This window comes from Chaetodon auriga, chromosome 11, assembly GCF_051107435.1.
Source record: "Chaetodon auriga isolate fChaAug3 chromosome 11, fChaAug3.hap1, whole genome shotgun sequence".
Classification (NCBI taxonomy): domain Eukaryota; kingdom Metazoa; phylum Chordata; class Actinopteri; order Chaetodontiformes; family Chaetodontidae; genus Chaetodon; species Chaetodon auriga.
Window position 1 is genome coordinate 11,660,051 of NC_135084.1, and position 23,015 is coordinate 11,683,065.

Consider the following 23,015-nt stretch of genomic DNA (forward strand, 5'->3'; position numbering starts at 1 on the left):
AGCAGCCCATGCAGTAAGCAATACGCTTGGACCGAAGGCTCAATTCCCACTGACAAATAAACACATTACATATTTCAAATTGGCTGGTTGAATTTATTATATATATATATATATAGGTAATCGTTGTAGGTCAATCAGCTTACTAGAATTTGACTATTTCAGACAAGTATGGAGGAAGAGTGGCAAAAGCGTGAACGCTCAGGGGAGAAAAAACCAAATGGTGATGAACAAAGGCAGTTGCAGGATGTAACCTTGGATGTGGGTCACCGTGCTGCAGCTGCCCTCCATCAACAGCCTGCATGACGCCAATGAAATGAAGCAGGTAGGTAAGACACATCCATTCCATCTGACCCCATGCAGCTCGGCAACAACCTGTTCCATTAACGTTCGCCATAAAAAACCGAGGTTGGTACTTGAAAATCAGTGCCAGCCACCATCTCAATAGACTGTTCAGCAGGCTATTTTCACACAACCAGAGCCCACATCTATATTTTCCCCAGATGATTGGCCAATACTTCATCCCAGCTTTTAAGTGAACGATCTTCTTTTTTTCTTCCAGCAAAACGCAGGACTCTTTTAAGCTAAATGTCAGAATTTCAACAATATTTCCGAGGTAAAATCACATGGAAGCAAAAGCCCAGGGACATTTTATTTTGCTTAGAAATATCCTCAATAGGCATCACGAAGATAGATGCATTAATGTGTGCCTGTAATTGTAGTCAGTGATATTCAGCTGTCGGAGCCCTGCTGCTGAGTACATGCACACTCCCCAAACCAGCCTCCTATTACAGATCAGATGTGTTGCAGCATCATGGGCCTGTGTATTCCTCAGTGGTTTCCTGAACAAGGAGGGGGGGATTCAATTTGCTGCAGTATGATCTAATCTGAGTCCTGCCGGGTGATAAGCTCTGCTGGTACCATTGGTTTTCCATGGTTTCCGGAGGTAAGAGAAATAAAGCATGGCAATAAGTAAGTTTACCTGATTGATGTCACTCAACGGCTGATAGCGACTACTGTTGGACGAGACTCCATTGATATACAGGATGATCTGGAGCTGTCCTTGGGCCATACATAGCTCTCATAATAGTGTGTTTCAAAGCTCACCTCTTGGGATCACTTATGCACCAACATCACCCAACTGTATACATGTGCTGTGAAGCCTGAGAGAAAGAAAGATATCAAAAGCGCGTGCATCTGCCCTCTGCTTTTGAGTTGCCAGACAGAACAGACTGTCAAGGTGTTGCTTGAAAAATAGAACTGGTGTCATTAAAAGCAGTTGGCTGAACAGTAATATGAGAAAGTAGTCCTTCAGCCACAGTGGATCCAGTTCTTTATCCACAGCAACACCGTCTGAGATGTGGTGAGTGCTTGGCAGAGCGTGTGAATCGCTCTGAATGTAGATATTAATCAGGATACGGTGTTAGACAGCTGCCACCCTGGGAGCCCACAGCTCTGGTGTCAAATCCCCTTCAGTGATCACAGAAGGAGAGGGATACTCTGCTCTGGGAGTGTGCGTCCCCGAGCATCACACAGTTCGCGACTGATGTTTTGGCAGATGCCCTTGTCAAAAAATACCATAATGCAAGCTGCTAGTGTGAATCAGTGAGCAGACCAATCTCCTGTGTACGGTACTTGACAGAGGTAGCAGATGTACATTAGAAGTACCTATTGTGATGCTGCCCAATGGGAATATCACTCTAATGTGCAGTATGAGAGTTATAGGAGGAGAGTAACTGTGGCAAAAGCTAATCTTGCCTGTGGAAGGCCAGAGGAACAGGAAGAGAGACAGACTAGAAAGTTGATAGTCTTTGCTGTGGGGCAGACATTAATTTAGTGGAGGTTTTATGACCACATACTGATCGATAGCACATCTAGATGGAGTGGGGGGCCTTGGGTCTGGACTTAATTGTTCTCTGTGCTTCTCATCACTTCAGACTGCATTTGAAAATCCTTCCATTCATAGGCGGGAGCTAAGGGTTAGACTTAATTGCCTTCTATGTGTGGCAAGGTAAGAGATTAAAAGTTTGGTGGCACTGCAGGGAACAAACACATTTATTTGTCAAAGCACGGCTGGTAAAAACAGAGGTATTTTCAAACGGTTTGGGGAAAAAGAAGTGCTTCTTTTTGTTTTAAATTCATCAGGGCTCTTGAACACACAGTTACAATTATAGACCAACATGTTTCTTTGTTTCGTGAACTGAAACACCTGATATTTGCAGCTATCCTGAACAATAGTGTACGAGAAACAACAGGATAAACTCCCACTGCTCGCTGTAGAATTTAATTAACAACAGTGGGGACCCTCTACAAGCTGTAAAAGTGTGTAAAAATCAGCTTTCACACACTCCTCTCTGGGTTTACCCTCCTTCATGTCATGTGTTGGAGTCATGTGGGTCTGATAATTACAACTGTGTGCTGTTCTGTCTTTCTAAGAACTCCCATGTTTGCGCACTAACAAATGCCATGAGCTGATGAAGGCGAAATATGTGCACAATTAAAACACAGTGCTAACAGCTGCTTTGACACATACAAAAGACCTTAAGCGGTGTGGAGTTTTAGTTATGCATGCAATTCTCAGAGACAGATTTGTTATGAAGAAAATACTGGGGTGAGTAAAATCTCAGTTTTTCCAATCCATTACAAACCAGAGGAGGAAGCTAATATCATTAAACCATCCCTACATTGCTATCTATCATCCGTTAAAGATATAGATATAGTGACAAGAGTTACGTCAGGATTGATACCACTTGGCTTAACTTAGCATAAAGACTAGAAACAAGAGGAAACAGCTGGTCTGGCTCTGTCCAAAGCAACAAAATACCTGCACCTCTTAACCTAAGTATAAAAATGATGCATTGTACTTTTATGTGCTGCAATATTTCTTGGCTAGGTGCAGTGACTTCATGGAATTAGCTGCAGAGGTGCTGGTAGGCGGCTTTTGTTGCCTTTGTGCTAAGCTGTGCTAACTGGCCGAGCCTCTTATGTTGTGGACAGAGATGAGGGGTCGATCTTCTCTAACTCAAGACAACATATTTCCCACAATCTTGATCTATTGCTATCAGCTATTACAGATAAAAAGTTATCCTGGCTGACCTAAGTTCAGATTGTCTACTGCATCCTGAGGCTACCCTGACAAGCTAGATCACTGAACAGCTTACATTAAAAGACCATGAATACTATGGTCATAAATGAATGTAAATAAGAAGTTATTGCCTTTTAGAAGTTTGATTGCATCTATATTTTATGTCCCTGGACATGGAAATATAACAACCAGTAAAACCATACTCTGTGGCAGAAAGGAAGCTTCCCAGACAGATCAAATGGACAGCCTCCAGCTTGCTATATCGTGCAGTCGGTGGTAGCCAGACGAGCAATTCTGCCTCTGAGAAGTGCTCAGACTCTAACTAAAACCCCAATCTGCTCATTTAAACACTGTGTGTTAGCCTAGAGATTCTTGGCGGGGGTGGACTATGACACACAGAGACACAGTGACACACCCAGAGAGAAGTAGAATAAAAAGAGATGACTAACCTAACCCACCTGAGCTCGGCTCACAGGGATCAATGTCCTCATCATCGCTCGGACACTCGGCTGATGCCACCAGCAGGTCGTCTGTTGTCTGAAAAGAGAGAGGCACACAGCAGAGCAGTGAGGGCATGAAATACTTAGCTGCATCAATGTGCTAAGATGGCTCCCACTCAGAACGACCAACAGTGGTGTTTCCAGAGGGTTAGGTTAAGGAGAGTGGGACAAATGAGATGTGAATCCAGACAGCTACACTGTTTGGCTGCTGGATTTATCTGTCAACACGGTCACACGCTGCCTGGCGCTCGAGCAGCTGCTACACTACTTTCCAGGCAACACTATCCTCACAGAAATGAGATCTGATTATTGAGGAACAGCGGATGCTAAAGTTCACAGCACAATTGTCAACTCGCATGCTCAATTTGTGCTGCAGTGTGTGGCTTTGCGTGGCCCTTCAAGGGATTGTTAGGAGCCATCGCAAAACACCTTTGACATTTAGAGGACAACCAGCCATGAAAGCTTAAAAAAGAGATTGGAAAAGAAAGGGCAGAGCAATAGAGGTTTTAAATCAATATTTTTCCTTGTTTCTTTCAATGGAATTCAGTATCTCTTTTATAAAATAAGCATCCAAAATAAACCAAAACCATGGCACATATATAGAGGCGCGTCATTATTCTGCTGCCACATGCACTCCAATACCAAATCCATTTTAGGCTGTTTTCGACACACTTCCTCACCTGCCAAACATGATACGTTTTACCCTCGTGGAAAATAGGAAAGGGCAAAGAAAAGCACAGAAAAAATACACTGTAAAACATTATACTGCAATGTTCTTTTATAGTCTTGCTTCAGGCCATTTGATCAGCTTTGCGTTAAAGGTCATTTCATTTAAGCATGGCAGCCTGTTCAGGGCCGGGTTACATTTTAGGTTATGGAGCGCTGCTTAGCAGAATATCCTGCTGCTATATATTTAGCCTTGCACTTCTGCTTATCCCTTTTGTAATAATATTTTGTAAGTCCTCAAATGCACGCTTGACAATATTTACTGTACAAAATTTTTGATAACCTCGGGTATTCGTGTGTGTGACAGCCACAAAATGAAAAAAGAAAAAGGTTGAAGAAACGCATTAGGCCTCAAAAATGAAGATGGACTTGGGGTTTTATTCAATTTGCGCTATTATTTCACTGATGTTTGACTGCGCATCAAAATATATCTCCAAGTTGGATTAGTATTGACTCATCTTAAAGAAATTAAAGGTGATGTCATTTTGCTCAACATCCATTTGGCTGCATATAATGTGATCTTATTGTGACTGTAACATCGTTTTGACATTCTGAACACGGACCAACATCATCTTTACATAATAGACCTGGAAATGATAGATCAAACCCATTAAGGGAGTTGTGGTGGAGGGCTGTTTTTGGTGCATCTGTGCTGGGTGAGGCCCGGGGAAGCCGTCCAAATGTAAATTTAATTTGCTGTGCATGAGGCTGATATACAGTGTCGGCCATCCAGATGGCACAACCGCCGGATCCTGGAGTGCCACATCCATCACTTCAGCCTTGTGATTTGTTTTTCCTGGCGGGAGATCTTGACACTCTGCACTCACTGGCAGAGGTACGGGAATCAAGGAATCAATACTCCCTCTCTCTTCTTCCCACCTTACCACTCTCTTTCTCTCTCTCATTCTCTCTGCCTCTCATATCTCTCTTCCCTCTCCTTTCAACTCTGTCCTTCGGATTTATTTGCAAGCCGAGAGGAGGAAGCAATGTGATGTGGGTGTACTAGATGTAGGTTAACTCCCCATAGAATAACCTGAGTGGAGCTCTATGCCCGTTCATATTTATATGTTTCTGTCTCCACATTCAGGTCAGAAAGCTACAGCCTGAGGCCCTACACTCCATTCAACACAGTGAAATCCAATAATGAATATGGATATTTGTTTATCTCTTTACAAGACAACCTTTGATTTCATAATTCAAGGTGCAGACATGAAATCCAGTTGCTAATGAGATGAATGTACAATTTAATGCTATGATTCATCTATATTTGTTTTGCTCGCAAAGACAGGAGAAAATATTGATTATAAGCAGTTTGAGTTTATAAAACTAATCTGTACGTCTAACCTTTGAAAATCTACATTAAATGGGCACAATGGAACAATGGTAAAGAACTGAATTGATGTAAAGTTGCTACTAACTTAAAGAAATGCAACTCACCACATCACAGAAACAGTTTAATGTGCTTTGAAATGTGTCTATAAACAGAGGATTGCTGTGCAGTAAGTGAACATAGAACCAGCAGCTGGTTATCTTCGCTTAGCATAAAGACTGGAAACAGCTCGCCCGACTCTGTCTCAAAAGGATATTTGTTTATCTCTTAATAAGGGAAGCTTTGATTTCATAATTAAAGGTGCAGGCTTTAAATCTAATAGTTTATGAGAGGTACGTCCAGTTCTTCAGGATAATGTGAAAACTATATAGAACTGAATAATTGTATCATTACACCTTGATTGAGGCTTTATGTGATGTAAAATAAGCGACATGGAGAATAATATTGTACTCCACTCTCCACGGACAAAGGCTGCGTGTAACTGGAGCTCAGTTGTGCCTGTAAGCCTTCTCTACGTCCAATCTTTCTTTAATCAAAATATCAACCCTATCCTATACTTTTTAAATGAATCTTGTGTGTGTAGTGGCTGTAAGCCTCTGAATCAACACCAAAATGAATTCACATGTTACTGAGCATCAGTCTGCCAGCCAGGATTAGTGTGTAGGTCAACATTTTGATGTGGTCACGACCTGGTTGAAATCCAATAACATTACCAATTCATGGTGTCCCCCTCCAACGCTTGGCTTCTTTTTCACCCGTGACAATTCAATGTGGGCTATGTGAGGGGCTTACCATGCAATTTAGGCACTGTGATGAAAACTGACAGGTAGCCTGGCGAGGATGTCTAAAAAGGACACTGAAATCTCCGCAGATCTTTTCCTAAAGGAGTTGTCTTAAGTAACACAACATATGCATGTGATGATTTTGAGTTAAAAATAAAACTGAGGTTTTCTGATCTAAATGGCATCTTTTTCTGAAGTTTGCCAGAAATGCTGTGTGTTTTTGGGAAGGTTCGTTAGCTCAACAGAGTCCGGTTTACTGATGCAAAGAGCATAATGCCCAGTAGATAAGCTTATAAACAAGGTGTACCTGTAGTTCATTTTATGAAGGTACTTCTAAAATGCTAAGAGCAAAACCTCGGGGCTTGCAAAGCATCATTAATCTAGCGATAAAGTGCTGAAGCCATGGTGAACCTACAGCACAGCTCATTTATCTGCCTCTGCTCAGAGCAGCAGAGAGCACACTCCTATGAGATACAATAAGAAAACCTAGGGACACAGTTGGGAGTATGAAGCACACAAAAAGTGGACGAAAAAAAAGACACTGAGGAGAGAAACCTGCTTTTAGTGTTCATACAAAATGTATGAAACTGTTCATAGTTTCCGAGTACAGTGTCATTTCAAATATTTTAGGATGTGTGGGGAGTTTTATATACAAAAAAAAGGAAAAAAAGAAATCTTAGCAGACCTTATAGTAAAGTAAAGCTATCGACTGACCTTGGCTCGTGCACTGATTGAACCATCAAAGGGGATGTGGACCAGGAAATTCCACCCTGACTCAGCCAAAGGCGCCCTGGTGCTTTCTATAGCACTGTCACGCTGGTTTTCGATCTCTGAGGATTGATAATGGTCCCCCTTAATGAGATGTCTGGGCCAAGCCATGGTCTGCATGTGCTTTGCTAAAGCTTAGTCAGCAGTCTCATTCTGCTGGACACCTGGTTATCTACAACCCTAAAACACTTATCTGTTCCCCGCTAATGCTCAACTACAGGACGTCCAATGCCACTCCAATAACCGCTGTATGGAGTAGGCAGCTTCACTATAATGCACTACATTTGTACACTTCTCCCGTGAATGCATGTTTTCCCCTCTTAATCCTTGGTTGAGGGACGGGAGAGGAGGGGAGGGGAGGGGCCGCTCTTCAGAGAGGATGCTGTGTGCTGCTGCCCCGGCGCTCGAGAGCAAGAGACACCTTCTCTGTGATAACCTGTCGGCATGTCTCTATGGAGAGCCAGGGGTTTTCACATTGTTTTCTCTCTGGTCTAATTTGATGAATGCTCTCTGGCACACAACATGTCTCTTTGGAGACGAGCTGAAAGTCAGGAGGACACTGAAGGCATCTGAAGGGTTTATCCAAAGCATGCCTCTGCTGTCCTGGTAATGTATTCCACTGAGAATACTTGCTGTTTTCTTTTTCCTTTCTACTTTCCTGTTTTTTTTTGTTTTTTGTTTAACTTCTCCTAGTAAACCCTGTTTTTGTCCAGTGTAAGCCCTTGTTTTGCAAAGCTGTTTCTTTTGTTATACTGCTGATTGGTGACAATAATAAAATTGAATTTTTTTCGACTCAATGTCCATAATCTGTTGCTCATTAGGATCTGGTGCAAAATCCCAATACTTTTTCAGAACGCCAAAAAATGGCTGTGCTATTATCAGCCAGTAAATTCCGGGCTGATTGAAAAATCAAAGAGAAAATGGCTTAGCTTCACATTATCACCACACATAAAAACCCTTCCTGTCTGCAAAACTGCACGCAAACCTGGCAGATTTTGCCTCAAATCTTGTCCGGATCTTTGTCTGACTACGTCTGAGCCTTCATGTCCACGACCCATATACTCATACTGCACACAATCAGTAGATGTAAGCGTCCCACTGAATAACTGTTCCCCACGGGCTGTCACTATTTTCAGACCAGACCATACAAGGAGGAAATCACTGACACCAGAGGTGGACTGTGCTAAAGTCTCCTCTTATATGATGCATGATATGGAATTATTACTAAACCTGTTGTCTGAAAAATGTGAAGCCACACTACTTCTTTTACCTCTCACATGTCAAATGTTATCTATCATTTCATCTTCAATAACTATCTTTTATGCCAATCCCACCCTTCATTCCAACATAGCAGGTATAAGCCTCTTAATAAAAAGAATATAATTAGTCCCTAATTATTATATTTGAGAGAGGCAAGGGCATTGCTCCAGTAATTAGAATGCTAATTGGTACAAGATAGCTTGAACTGTTTTTGAAAGGAAAAAAGAAAATTGCATTGCATCCTTTTCTACTTTTTTATTTAAACCAATAGGGCTAAATTGACAGAAAATATACTTTTGCAAGTAAAATTAGCCTTCATACTGTGGACAAAGTCAAAACAAATATATGGTGAATAATATCAGGGCAAAGTCAGAAAAAACCCTGACTGCTACATGGTTGTTCCTACTGTACTTGGTATTGTCCTCATGTCTCTTTTATTTCCATTATCTCATGATAATCCTGGATAAATCATATTAACGGTACAGTCAAGACTCCATTTTAAGCCAATGCTTTCGCTAAAAATGTTATCTTGTCTGTAATTGGCAGCAGCCCTTGAAGGCAAAGCTCTGACTGCCCCTGAAAGCAGAGGAATCAGTATGCTGTATATGTCCCTGCTCAGACCGTGTGCCATTATTTCTCATGCTGGCACTGATTTACCCTGATAGTGGCCTGCTAGTGTCCAGATCTGACCAGAGTTGTGGTCTGCACAGACTAATTGGGAGGAGTTTGTTGTCCTGAGCTTCACTCTTGCAGCAACACATCATTAATGTGCCAGTGAGAGAGAGAGAGAGAGAGAGAGAGAGAGAGAGAGAGAGCGAGAGCGAGCGGCGGGCGGTGGGTCAGCGGATAGAAACGGCTCATGGTTAGACACGGCATGAATTTACCCATGGCAGCTATCACACTGCAGCAGCAGCTCTTATCAGAACGCCTGATGACATCCAAGTATCTAACTTAGCACCCTGGAACTAGGTCGATGTTGATGAATAATTTAGTCCCAGATGCTCAATAGATTCCAACTGAATAATGAAGGCGTGTGGGCCTCTAAGACTGTGAGTTCAGCTCAGTGTATTGCCTGGCCTTCGCCCACACTCTTCCTACTGCTGGTCTGCCAAGCTGTCAACATCGTGGACTCGCACAGAAACAGACTTCAGTAAGACTGGAAGACAATGGAATGGCACTATCGCTATCACAGCTCAGCTCAGCTGTGCAACAAACAGTGGTGTGTTTAGACAGTATATATACCACGCTTATCATGTTCAAAACATCTTGATTCTCTGGGCTTTTTAACAATTAAAGAGAAGCTCTGGTGCAAGGCTTCATGGTGACACAACAGATTGCCACTGCGACTCAGTCGTGTCTGTCTGAGAGTGGAGTGATGAACAATAGGGAACAACCAGCGGGATAAAAATGGAGATATTCTCTGCTGTATCCTCGCTGAAGAGGATTTACATCTGCAATTCTCAGCAAATGGATCCACAAAGCTTCAAAACAGGCACTGCCAAAAAACATCAGTCAACAAACAAACCAAAAATATATGCAAAAGAGCAATAAACAAGACCAGGTGCTTTATTATTTTTTACACGAAATGTCTTGCTGTTGTTGCTGAAATGTTGTCACCTGTAAAAATGAGGCGTGTTACTATGATCTGTACAATCTGTATAACTGTTCTTATGCGACATATAGTATAGTCATAATATGTTAATATATGTTTGTCATCAACAGCCTCACTTACGTTCTGTATGACATGAGTCATCTACATCACACAGTCTGACCTGCTTGACTAAAATATCTAATTAAAAAGATATCATTAGTAGATGAGTGGCTTTCAAGACTATTTCCAAAAAAAAAGTCTAAAGCACTTAAATTGTTCTGCATGCTCACAATCTCAAGATAAACCCTGTTCCCTCAACAACAATCCTGACTTCAGCAACGTCAATTTAAGCAACACGAAAACATGAGGTCATGTACCACTTCTTTCTTTTTTTTGCTCAAAGCTGCCAGTAATTACCTGGAGCATAATATTATACATTATATTATTTTGAACATAAGCAGACCACTGAGTGCATTCTGAAAATACTGTGATTCTTCACAGCACCAGAGAATTCATGCAAAAAGATGCTGGCATTTCTCAAAGGCAATTAACACTGAATAATTGGTACTTCTTCTGCTGGTGTTTGCCGTAACGTAAAACTGGCCGTGGTGGACAGCTGTTTTCACTTTCTGAGTTATGAGACACCGTCCCTTTTGGGAGAAAGGCTTTGCTTTATTTAAAACGAAGCAGCTGTTGCTGCAACTGGACCTCAGGCAGAGTATCAGAGTGTCATTAAAAAAAGAATGGTCGGAGGCTCTCCATCTCCTCCCCTGGTACCCACATGTTCCTGTCTCTCCATACATCTTCCTCCAGGCTTAAGTCACTGCACCCCAGACAGTCTAACAAGGTGCTGGGAGGCAGCTTCACACACCGTCACCACAGCGCGCAGCGGGTGTACCATACAGCATACAAGCATAGTGTCACACAGGGACGCAAACATTCCCAAGCCGGCTGGTAATGACATTTGCGTTACACCCTGAACCATGAATTTAATTCAGAATTAGGACTAAAATGTACGTAGCAGGGGTTACAGAAAATACTTTGATTATTTCTTTTACACATCAACAGTCTGGTGGATTCAATCTGTCCAGTTGTTTGTTATTGTGTTAGCCGGCAAAAGAGCATTAGATTTCATTATTGCTGAGGTGTGTAAAGGTTGTCGGTAATGTAAGTGTGTTGATGAATTTTGTGTTGTGGAAGTAAAGTCAAAGGAATGAATGCAGTAAACAAAAAAACAGCAGATTCAGTGTCTGAGGATAAAAAAAAAGAAATAAAAAATAAGGAAAAGAGTGAGCAGTGACAGGCCAATTGCTCGCTTGCTGCACAGGCCCAAAGAAGCTTCTGCCGCGTGAAATGAAAGGCTGCATTTGAGAGAGCGCTACAAAGGAACAGGTAGGGGCTAATGTGGGAGTGTAAAGGTGTACTGTGCAAGAAGATACGGATATGATGTAAATACAGAGATGCTTTCAAATGCACACATGCCTGTGCCATGGCTACACACGGTCCCTCACAGGGAACACTGCTGTGTGAGGGCTCCTTTTCATGTGGCTGCTTCAAGGCACTGCAAGGCCACTTTGTAGACGTTCATCAAGCCCCCCCTCAGGACCCTGTTCAACTCATTTTCCAGGAGCAGTCATACTCTTGGCCTTGATGCAAATTTAACACACAGCACGTTGTATGATATGGCTCGGGCACCACGGCAGGAAAGTTGACTGTCCGTCTGCGTGGGAGGAGACACAAAGTCTATTTCCCAGTCAGCGCCTGCGTCACACTATCACCATGTCAGTCAGTGACTCAGGGTGAACCATGTGTGACTGGTGCCTAATTCACCCTCCTCACATAAGTCATCATGCATGCCCAATGATAAACAGTTGATATTTTGATTTCTAATCAAGCACGGCGCTTCTTATTTATTACTGGGGACACATAAATAATGTGCACACAATATGGACGAGTGCCTGGAGTCACCTCACAGTGCAGAAAGAGTGCACATTGAGCGGCTGCCATGTAGTATACAGCTTCTAGCAGATTACACCGGAGAGAGCTGGATGCCTTCTGTTAGCTACATGCTCTAAATGATAAAATCTTAATATGAAATTCATAACACTATCTGCCTCCATCTACCTCCTACGCCCCCCCCCCACCCCCCCTTGTTCTCTCATTTCTTCACTCTCTTGCCTATGCATAAACACTGCTCCATAGAAGTATATTACATGGTCGACTTTGTCCCTCCCCCTGATCCTTGCTTTCACACTTCTCAGATAAATGAAATCTGTTGGCATTGAGCCATTTTCCCCTCTGGATGCCCTGATATTTTCGTTATCTGAAATCGAATCTGGAGCTCTGTGCGCATTTTCAGCTTGCCTTGGTAGTAATCTGGCCTGAGAATAGGGAACTGCCCAGGAGGAATATCATACACTAAGGATAAGCTGGGGAGTGAGGGAGGAATGACAATTACCAGAGAATGGCTTGTAATCATGTTGCTTCCATCTAAATGCTAACATACAAACACTTGTCATTTTGTGGAAATAGTTCGGCTCAATCCAAAGTGACTAGGTAATTCTTCATTTTCATGTTCCTTTGCCTCCAAATCTAAAAATAGATGACAGATCCAAGCATGTGGCCATGTGCGCTTTGAGAAAAAGAGAGAGCAGAGCAGGAGAGGAAGAGATATGCAGCTCGGCCACAAATCGCTGTCTTCCTGACTTTACCTGCGTCTTGACACGCGGTCCCAGTCCCTCATCAGGTGACAGGAACAAATTTGTCATCCTAATATAGATGCCATCACTGCCGAGATGAATGTACTTGGGCCTAATTCCCATGTGTAACGTTTGCAAAAACATGACATGAGGAAAGAGGAAGAGCAGCTTTGCCCTACAACAGCAGACCAGGTCGCCTGTAGCTCCCACAGAGCGTCACCATAATCAGATTCCTGTCCTCCAGGTCTGGATGTGTCATTCACAAAGGGCCGAGTGCGGCCGCTGAAAACTAATGAGCAAAGCTCTCCGTCAGAAGAGAGGAAAACAAAACAGACTGTGATAAAATTAAGGCTAGAAAAAAAAATCTAAATAATACAAAGCCTAAATCGTGCACCATTTACAGAGTCTCTCAAGTAAGATTGATTTTTCATCACTAATCCATCCCTGTGGCAGTGTTGTAATGCCAGACTGTTCAGTACTGCAATTTTTGACTGGACTTGCTTTTAATTATTTATAGATATTATTGTTATCTCATTTTGTCTTTTTTTGTTTGTTTGTTTGTTTGTTTGTTTGTATGTATGTATGTATGTATGTTTGTTTGTTTTTTGACTTGCAAAAAGATGCTTTTATTTTGTTTCATTTAGCCTGGAATAAATCAGCATTTTGGAATGCTTTTATGAAACTACTGCCAGCAGCCGTGTTAGCTTAGCTTAGCACAAAGACTGGAGACATACAGCTAGCCTTGTTCTGCCTACCAACACTTCTGAAGCTCAATAATTAACATGTTATATAGTATTTATTCAATCCATACCACAATTGACGTATACAAGCACTTTCCTGAGTCCTTGCTGGTTGTCTGGCGTTTGGTTTTCCTTGGATAAAGCCAGGCAAGTTGTTTCCCCCTGTTGACAGTCTTTATGTTAAGCTAGTTGGCTCCTGGCTGGAGCTTCAAATTTACCGTATAGACAAGAGAACTGAACATCTAATTTCCAGCAAGACAGGGTATATTTCCCAAAATGCCGGCCTATTCATTTAAAGAAAATTTAGATCCATATTATAAGCATTTGTTAGCTTGATGATTGAGTTACATCCCTTTCTCAAAGCTACTTTCTCCATTACTCTCTCTCTCTTGTCCATTTGTCTAAACTAACAGGCTTCATTTGCTGGCATGCGGATGCCTTTATTTCATTTCTGTACCTCCTGGAATTTGTTTTAAACTTAATTGAATCTGGTAATGACGTTACTTTATATAATTCTCCCCTCTGTCCAGAAACTCACCTTTATAGTACTTGATCTAATGTTTAACATCAGATCAAGATGGCTGCTCCCCGAACAGACCCAGCCATCTTGATACATGTACAGTATGATCTTAATCTAAGACTCCCAGTGGCTGTGGACTCAATTACCAAGCTGGTGTGATACAGGAAATTAGACAGATAAACATGGATTTACACTGCTCGAGTCAACGTCTTCCAGCATACATATACATACACACACACACATACACTTGATTTCTGGTTTGGTGAGAACTGATATGTTACTCACTTCTATCAGAAAATAAAGAAGCTTTTATATGCACAAGCCAATTTGTCCCTGACAGTTTCTATCTGCTTTTAAAGAAATTATTTTTAAAAATGGAGAGTGCTCAGCACAGCTCAGCGAGCAGTTGGCACGGAGCTTGTATTCATGAGTGTCATGTATAAACCAGCTGATCGCAGAATCTTGCAGGTGGGAGCAATGCACCGTAGGACAAATTGTATCTTATGTTCAACAGTTGGCCCAGGACTATTTTCTGTTTCTACAAATCATAACAGCAACTGTCCTGAGAGACAACAATATGGTCTATAAACATTCTGTAAAGCTGTCAGTGTCAGTATCTCCTCCACGCACAATCCAACTCTTTATAAAACAACAGAGACAGCGTTCACACTGCGTAGGTTTCATTCTTGTCATCCAAACAGTGGGACAATCTGTAGTCGACTGTAATGCTGCCAGTAGAGTGAAACCTGCAAAAACAAAGATGCTGCTTTATTGACTATCTTAATAATGGCAGTAAGTATGATGAACTTGGCTGTGATCATTTTAGCAAACTTTGAAAACAAATTAACGCCAAAGGAAAAGAAAGCATCCTGGTGCCTCAGCTGGCTAATGTGCACATCATGTACCTGCTGCAGACAAGCCTGCTGTCAGCCATCAATTCAAACATTCATCAGATCATGCGAACACACATTAACACACACTGGCGTGTACTTGTTCACCCCTGCCAAGGTGGACTGGATCAGCGAGTCACATGGGCTCTACGTGTATGACATAATGTTGAAGGGCAGCTTCCGTAATGGCCCCTGGTGAGGCTGAGATGATGGATATGGTCTGTCGCTGGGAGTGAGCGCCGCGGGCCTGGGGCCACAGCAGGTCTACAGCGTTACCTCCTTTGCCATCTGTCAGCACTGGGTGGGCACAAACCCATGACCGGGCCTGAGGCTACTCACTCCACGACCACCTACAACAACACACACACACCTTACTTTCAGGGGAAAGGTGGGGGAGGTCAGCAAGGCACACAAGTGCTGCCCAGCAGAGCTGTCCATCTAAATATCCTGCAATTTAGCCTGTCTCTGCTCTCATCAAATGACGGTTATTGTTACACATGCAGCCACTGGATTATCCGCTCGGGTGTTTCTGTTTCTTTGGCTTGGATCGCTGGTGACACCAAGCGCTTTTTTAAAGGGACAATAATAAAACCAGAAAAATCAATAGCACACCTGTCTGTGAAGGGAGCCATTTGATAGCTATTGCTCAGTTCTTTCTCTCAAGCTTACAGTATCTAGCATGATGGTCAAACCTGTACATCTGCATTGCAGGGGAAATCTTATCCTGAAGATATTTTCTTTCTGTGAATAATTGAAGGCTCCACAACCTCACAGGCCACTGACACTCAGACTAAACACTGCAGTATGTCTCTAGGCTGAATATCCTCTGACATGACTGAACTCCTGCTGATTAATCTTTAAACATTATGTGTTTCGGTAGTAACCCCTCACTTTGCTGTGATGTGACTATTTTTTAATTTGTGACCTCACAGAGGTAGAAATGAGGGAGAAAAAGGATGTCTGGTTTTTGTCTTTCAATAAGATCAGCCTCTAGACGAGGAAAACAGTTCCACTTGGCTAGCGATGTGACAAGCGATTCCTATTAATACAAATACGAAGAGGAGACTAGAGACAAAAACATGTACAATCATCTCTGCAAATCAGTAATTTCCCATTGAGCTCTGATCATTGCAGGAATATTAATGTTACAAAATTGGCTCTATTCTACTCAGACACAGTACAAAATACATTTCCAACTGTACTTAAAGACTCCCATGTGTCAGACAAAAAAGTATACCGAACAGGACCTGGGTTCAGCTTGGTATTATTCCCACATGCATTGGAGATGGGCTGGGGAGACTTGACATTTCATTCAGCTGTCTTGTGAGTTCACTTGGCTGACACTTGCATAAACATTCCTAATGTCATGAGATGAACAAACAAAGTCAACCTATGCTTTTTATTCTGCAATAAAATGAACAGGAACATTAATTTTAACTGCCAGCTGTTCAGACTACAGTGCCGGCTGCTTTGTTAGATGCGTGCATTTTTTCCATTAGATGATGGGGAAGTGCCTTTTGACTACTTGAGTGTATACCTGCCAATCAAAAAAACTTCCTGTACTATTGTGAGCAGTCTGTTGCTTAATAACTTTGTAAAATTGAAATGCAAGGGAACTGATGAGCATCTCACTGCTCACTGTGCACCTTTTCGCTCTGTTCTGTTAACCTCTTATTGCAGGTGGGGCCCTTCAATTGATACTCACATTGAAAAGTCATCACACGGAAATGTAAAAGAAAATATGTTTAATCTCTGCTTTTTCTATTGCTTTCTGTCCCAGTTTTGTCGTATGGTGCACAGTGAAACACGAACGAATCATTAACTTCCTGTGGTGGAAAAGAGCTACAAAAGATCTGCAGTACAAGTGAAAAGTGACCTGAGGGAAAAAATTAATTTCAGTCACTGGTGCCAATCCATCTGATCACCGGTGACTTCAAACAGACTGTAATGTTACATCACAGAGAGAAAAACTATTATACAGTGAAAACCAACTTTTTATATAAGCTTAAATTCACTACCAACAGGTCGAAAAATGGAATATGAAGCTGCAGGATTGGCTTTTTGATGGTAGTCTTGATAGAGACTTGCTCATATTAAAATCAATCTTAAAGATCAGAGGAGCAGTGTCAACATGTAAAAGCAGATATCTTGCATGCCAAACTAAATGAAGATTGAATCATCCTTACATTTGATTTACACTCAAACCAGGGTATCACATCAAATATCACAACAATTAAAGAACCTGCACTGCATGTGTGCAGTTGCCTGAGGGGGGCCTAATACCCGAGATAAGTCTCAGGTCTGAATATTGATGCATGCAGGATTAGTATTTAATCTAGGCAGTGCAGACTTATTGCAGCCTTAGCTTGTAAAACAATAATCCCTACCAGTATCAAGACAATCACAACAATGCCTAAAGGTACTACCAGATACAATAAAGACACATAGTGCATGGAGGCTTATAAGAGGAGAGAAGCTGCAGACTGAGCAGTTATTGGGTACTAAGTTGCAGAAGATTTTTCACCACAAGATTACTGTGACACTAAGTTTATTATAGTGTGCTTTTAAGAGTCAGCAAGGGAGGCTAGCAGGTACCCAAACACTGCGCTGAAGGTGTAGCAGTGCAGCATGTCAAATCTTCGATTATCCCAGTGAATTATAGAGAGGCCAGGTTTCTGCCCCTCGTCTCAGGGACCAAGACAAACAGAGCCACTACAAGCCAGTTCAGCTGGAACAGAACCATGTGCTGTGAGTGCAAATGAAATGGCCCACACAATGTGTTTTGAATGTTCTTCACTTCCCCTGAATGGCCATTACACCCACCTCACCTAGGGTTAATTCAGAAATAGTGGGGCCAATTGGCTATTTGGTGGCAATGATGTGACATAGTGGCCATTCATTCTCCCTAGGAACAGGCTATAATCTGCATTTCTTGAATTTCCACCAGCAACAAGCCATAAAACAGAAATTGTACTTGGCAAAAAATGTTGATGGCAAGCATGAAACGCCATATGAGGTCAAATATTACTGCTGTGTTTAAGAAATGCTATATTGGCCTCAATACAAACCAATGCTTCTAATACATTTGAAAAAGTGATGGCTGTCTTACATTGGACGTTCAGGGGCCCAAGAGCAAGACCCTGGTGATCCTCTGGCTTTTCCATTCGTGCCACCTGCAGGTCAAAGTTTTGAGGGGAACTGGCTTGACATCTCCTGTATGGACTGCCACTAAAGATTGTACTGACATTCACAGTCACAAGACAATATATTTAAATGACTTTGACGATGAATTTTCCTTTAGTGCCACCAAGAGGTTGATATTTCTGGTTTTGAGTGAAATAACTTAATAACTAACTACTGGATGGCCTGTCTCTACAGATATTTAAGGCTTCTTTAGTACATATTTGAATAATTTTGACAGTATCAGATGAAAATATCAATTTGTCCAGTACAGTACCTGTGAATCTACTGTAGTGAATAGTACCTGCAAAGCATCAGCATGTTAGCATTGCAAACCTTACTGATGATACTGCTAGAATTGTGGTAGACTCTTTGTGTGGTTTTATGGTACATTTTTAGAACATTAACTTGAACTACATTTCCGTATCATCTTTTGAAACATATGATGAGAAAGAAAAGATAAATAAATGAACAGCAGAATCACCATATTAAAAAACTATTAAATAAATTAGAATTGATGGAATACTGTGGTTTTAAAATATCACTGTTCTAGTGTGTTTGCTACATTTAGACCAGCATCAAGTCATTGGGTTACTATAAATTATATCATAAAACAGATCTAATAATGAATGTTGAGTGTACATATTATTGCTAGCTATTAGCTATTAACACTGACAGAAGTAATACTGTATGATGCTAAATTGAATATCAACATAGAACACACACTGTGCTCACCACACTAATCAATTCTCAAGACAATAACATTTCTGTAACATTACTGTATGTATGGCAGCACACGTTTCCCTTGCAGTGTTCTGTCCTTGTGTCTCTCCACTGACGCTGGAGCCAATACCAACTTTAGAGGATGTTCCTGCAGCACTGTTGGTGGATAGCAGCCTCACACTATGACCGCTCGTGAGATTTATATACTGTATGTCTGCTGGCCAGGGTTGATAATACAGAGCAATGCAGGTGAGGATCCATCACTGTCAACAGCTCTCAATGGCTCTTCTAGATAGCAGGCTTTATTCTTATTTTTCTTACTGGGATGGTAACAGCTACATAGGGCACTATCTCTTATCCATGAGTGGTTTTGATTAAGCATCATCTAGTATTAAAGGGTACCTTTCTGCAGCTTCTCCTTCATGTTGTCCACCAGCCCTTCAAAAATCTGCAAGGCACAACGTGTTGTTGTTGGCTTAGGCCTCCTTGTATTTCATATCTAATGCTAACATTACAGCCTTGCATATCCGCAGCAGCTGTTGTCAAATGTTACCCAAAATATATGAATAATGTATCCAATTAGCACAAAGAAAGTTAAGTTCTTCTAGTTGCAATGGGAGAAGCACTAATTTTCCCAAACAATAGCTTAGAGAAGTGAGTAGCACTTCCTGGCATTTATGTACAGTAGCAGGACCATTGTTTGTGAATGCATACACAAGTGCATCGTGGTTTAATTGGATGTGACCAGGCACGGCTACAGAGAGCAGACACTTCATTAAGACATGACACTCAGGCCCTACGGTAAGCTACCTTACTGTGGGCAGAAAGCACAAAGCAGAAACAGCCACTGCAGAAAATATTTGACACGTAAGAGCAAATTATAGAACGTCTTAGTCAGGAAAGCGGAAGATATGATCAAAATAAAGGTAACATCAAGGCTAGGTCTCACTATGACTGTATTTACTATCTCTGTATTTGAGTGGGTTTTAAGTCCTGGAATTGAATCAATCCAATTATCCCTTAAGCAAAAGGAAAAATCTAATCACTATTAAAATAATCATTCTGACTCATCAGTTTTTCTTTCCCATGGTGCATTTCGTTCTTGATTAGGCCAGTGTGCTCTAAGAAGATAATATCCTTGTTAATAAAGCATGAGTGGACACCCAGTGGTTTGAGAAGAATGACATTAATGTAATGTTACCCATAAGCCAAGGCCCACAGTATTCAATAACAATATAACCCAAGGCGAGCATTTAGAGAACTTTTTGATAGGGCACCTGAGAAGGCAGAGTCCCCTCAGACACCTCAAAATCATTACACTAATGATGATTAACACAGGCTTTACCCTCTAGGAGTTAAGTGGGCCAGTACAAGAAGACGTACCCTAAATCTACAGAGTGAGTGTCACTGAAAGATTTAATGTGCTGGCATTTCGCCTTCGTGAGCACAGCAAGCCAGCAGTGCTGGTTGTGTGCTTCTGTTTTCATTGACGGTATGTATCAAGAGTAATCAGCTATCAGAGACTGGGAGTTATGTGAGCTCATAAGCAAACTGATTAGATTATTATATCAAGCTCTCTTTCATTCAGTGCTCTCTCGTCATTGCAATTCTGTTGACATCAATTTACTGTCAGTCTATTAAAGATGTAGTGAAGGAAATAACACATTTTCCAAGTTTGTTCCCTGTGTTCAGTTTATTACTAAAAGTAAACATATATTTATATATGTATTTTTATATCAAAATCCATCTATTTCCTCAGTCTGTGAAACTGGCTACATCAATTTATCCAATTAATTTTTTTGTATAACTAGCTAACCTGATGAATGTAAGCCCAGTATTCACTGTCCTTCTAGCTCTGCTTCGGCCTCTACCATCTCCTCAGGGAAATATCTTACTCTTAAGCTGCTAAGTGCTCAAACGTGGTCAGCTAGTCGCTAACTATTGTTTGAACCTGGGCAGGTAGCATGAAGTGGGTTGTTGGAGCTTTTTTGTTATAAAACAGAGAGCGTGAATGAATCACTCAATGAGAGTGAACCGACACTGTAAGCTGTAAAACCATAATGAGATGGAGGATGCTCACCACTATGAGTGAAACCTTCTTCATTGCACAAGGTCATGTGATATATTGTTAATCTAAAATATACTGTACATATATATTACAGCCACTTTAAACATTGATATTCATAAAACTAGGCACTGATAACAAGTGACCTAAAGATTTATGTGTGTTGAGTCAACACCAAATTGCCTCGACCTTTACCTCTCACTGTTAGACAGGCCTATTGAAGGTCTCCGACTGCACTCTCTGTCAGACTGATCTACTTTTTCCGAAGCACCAGTTTCACTGAGCTTCAATGGCGAAACCCTGATACTGCTGCTGCCAGTATAAGCCACTCCGATGGGGAAAGCCATACTAAAAATGCATGTGTCCCCGTAATGTAAGGCTTTCAGGATATAAAAGCATTCACTGAATTGCGTTCGCCATCAGAGGGAAATGGAACAGCTGGACAATCATTAAAATGCTGACTATTCCAGGGAAAGGACAGTGAATGCACCATCTCTTTTTACAGAGGCCAGACACGATGTCTTTCTATGTGTAGTGTCCTGAGACAGTAACGTCCTACCGCAGGAGTTCTCCATGGGAAGGTCGTCACGTCGAATCAAACTGAACGCATTGACATCTCCCATTGCACACATTTTTGCATGCCTCATTCATCTCTCCACCTACATCACAGAGCAACTTTTTAATCCTTTTTTTTTTTGTATGCATGAATGCATTAGATAACAGTGAACACATCACAGTTAGCCTTGACTAGTCTCCTTTTTCCAAGCCTTTACATGGCACTTTAAGCACAAGCTTGCAACATAACCTGAAATAAATCACAAACCAAAGACTCATTAAACTCTCACTACTAACCTGCCTGAAGTCCCTCTGATCCACCACATACTTTTAAAACAACAGGCACAAGTATATTTTCCAAAAACCTTTGGGATTGAAATGAACATTACACCCCTTCCATCAAAATGAATAGCTGTACGAATGATTGCTACACAGTAAACGATTATTGACTAAACTATTCGAGCAGAATCTGTTATCATAAAGCTATGATGTCAGATATCCAAACATCAGATCACATCTAAAGTAGGAAATAAATAAATTAATAAATAAATATAATATCTCTGTAATGCACTGCATTTCTAAAGTGTCATGGTTATTTATATCACTTTATTTCTCTCCAGATGAAAAGGCCTGAAAAAGACAGGCATCCATCTTATCAAGCCTGTTCCTTTCTGCCAATCTCTTGGTTCCTTGGTGGCAATTTATAACACCGCATGGAGCTGTGATATAATTATAGTCTATTGTCTGATATTTCGCATGCATTACATGCTTCTGCAACGGTTCAGGAACCATGCTGAGTCTGAGAGAAAACCATTCCCTTGGATCAATATTTATGATTGTATTATTTGTCAGCATCTGCAGACCCTTACACAAACCGTTATGATGGTCTCAGGTCAGAAAGCAAGAGATTTAGATGATGTGGTAGTGGCAGTGAAGACCCCACAATGATGTGGGGTCTTCACTGCTGCCAAGTTGAAATGCTGTGAACTATCTGTGGGAGTCTGTCATTTCGTAATATGAGCTGCGTCCTGAACAGCCTGTTAGACTGCAAGAAAAACTTGACATTCTGTTTCGCTTTGAATGTAGTTGTGTTTTTTTTCTCTAGTTTTCTCTAGTAAAGGCTTAAGTCTAGCTTCATGCTGTAGATGAATTGGCATTCAAGGTTCAAGGCTTTTTATGCTTTCCTTCTCGATAAATGCAGCAATAGGAGTTAATGTGATAATAAATATTGAGAGAGGTTTAAAGAACATGGTTTGACTTTCTTCTGGACAATGAAAGTGTTCAACCCAACGTTACACTTTGAGGTTACTGAAATTTGTTTGAAAATCCTTCAAGTGAGCTGAGACGTGTGCGTATTAATTATTGTCTCAGTGAAACTGTAAAGACAGAAAAAGTTACATAATCTGTCAAAAGGAATTAAAATCAAATAATTCTGATTGTGTGTATATTTTTCAATATGAAGTTAAACCCACCCCCTCCTGGAGATGCTATAATCTTCCTTTGCCCAATCCGATTAATCCAAAACGAGTTAAATCCAAAATGATTTTAAATTATATTTGTAAAAGCTGATTAAGCCCTGATTAAAGGGTCATTTTAGTCTACAA

At 41.2% G+C, this 23,015-nt stretch overlaps 1 protein-coding gene across 30 annotated transcripts in view; it reads right to left on the reverse strand.

The window, feature by feature from the left end:
* Nucleotides 1-23,015, reverse strand: part of LOC143327988 (neurexin-1a) — a 252,337-nt gene that overhangs the window by 12,247 nt on the left and 217,075 nt on the right. For 17 of the 30 annotated variants that reach the window (XM_076742741.1, XM_076742758.1, XM_076742765.1 and 14 more), the window contains one exon: nucleotides 3,532-3,619. In XM_076742741.1, coding sequence (XP_076598856.1) covers nucleotides 3,532-3,619 — 88 coding nt within the window. The remainder of the gene's footprint in view (nucleotides 1-3,531; nucleotides 3,620-23,015) is intronic. The other 13 variants (XM_076742759.1, XM_076742767.1, XM_076742757.1 and 10 more) reach the window with 1 other exon arrangement.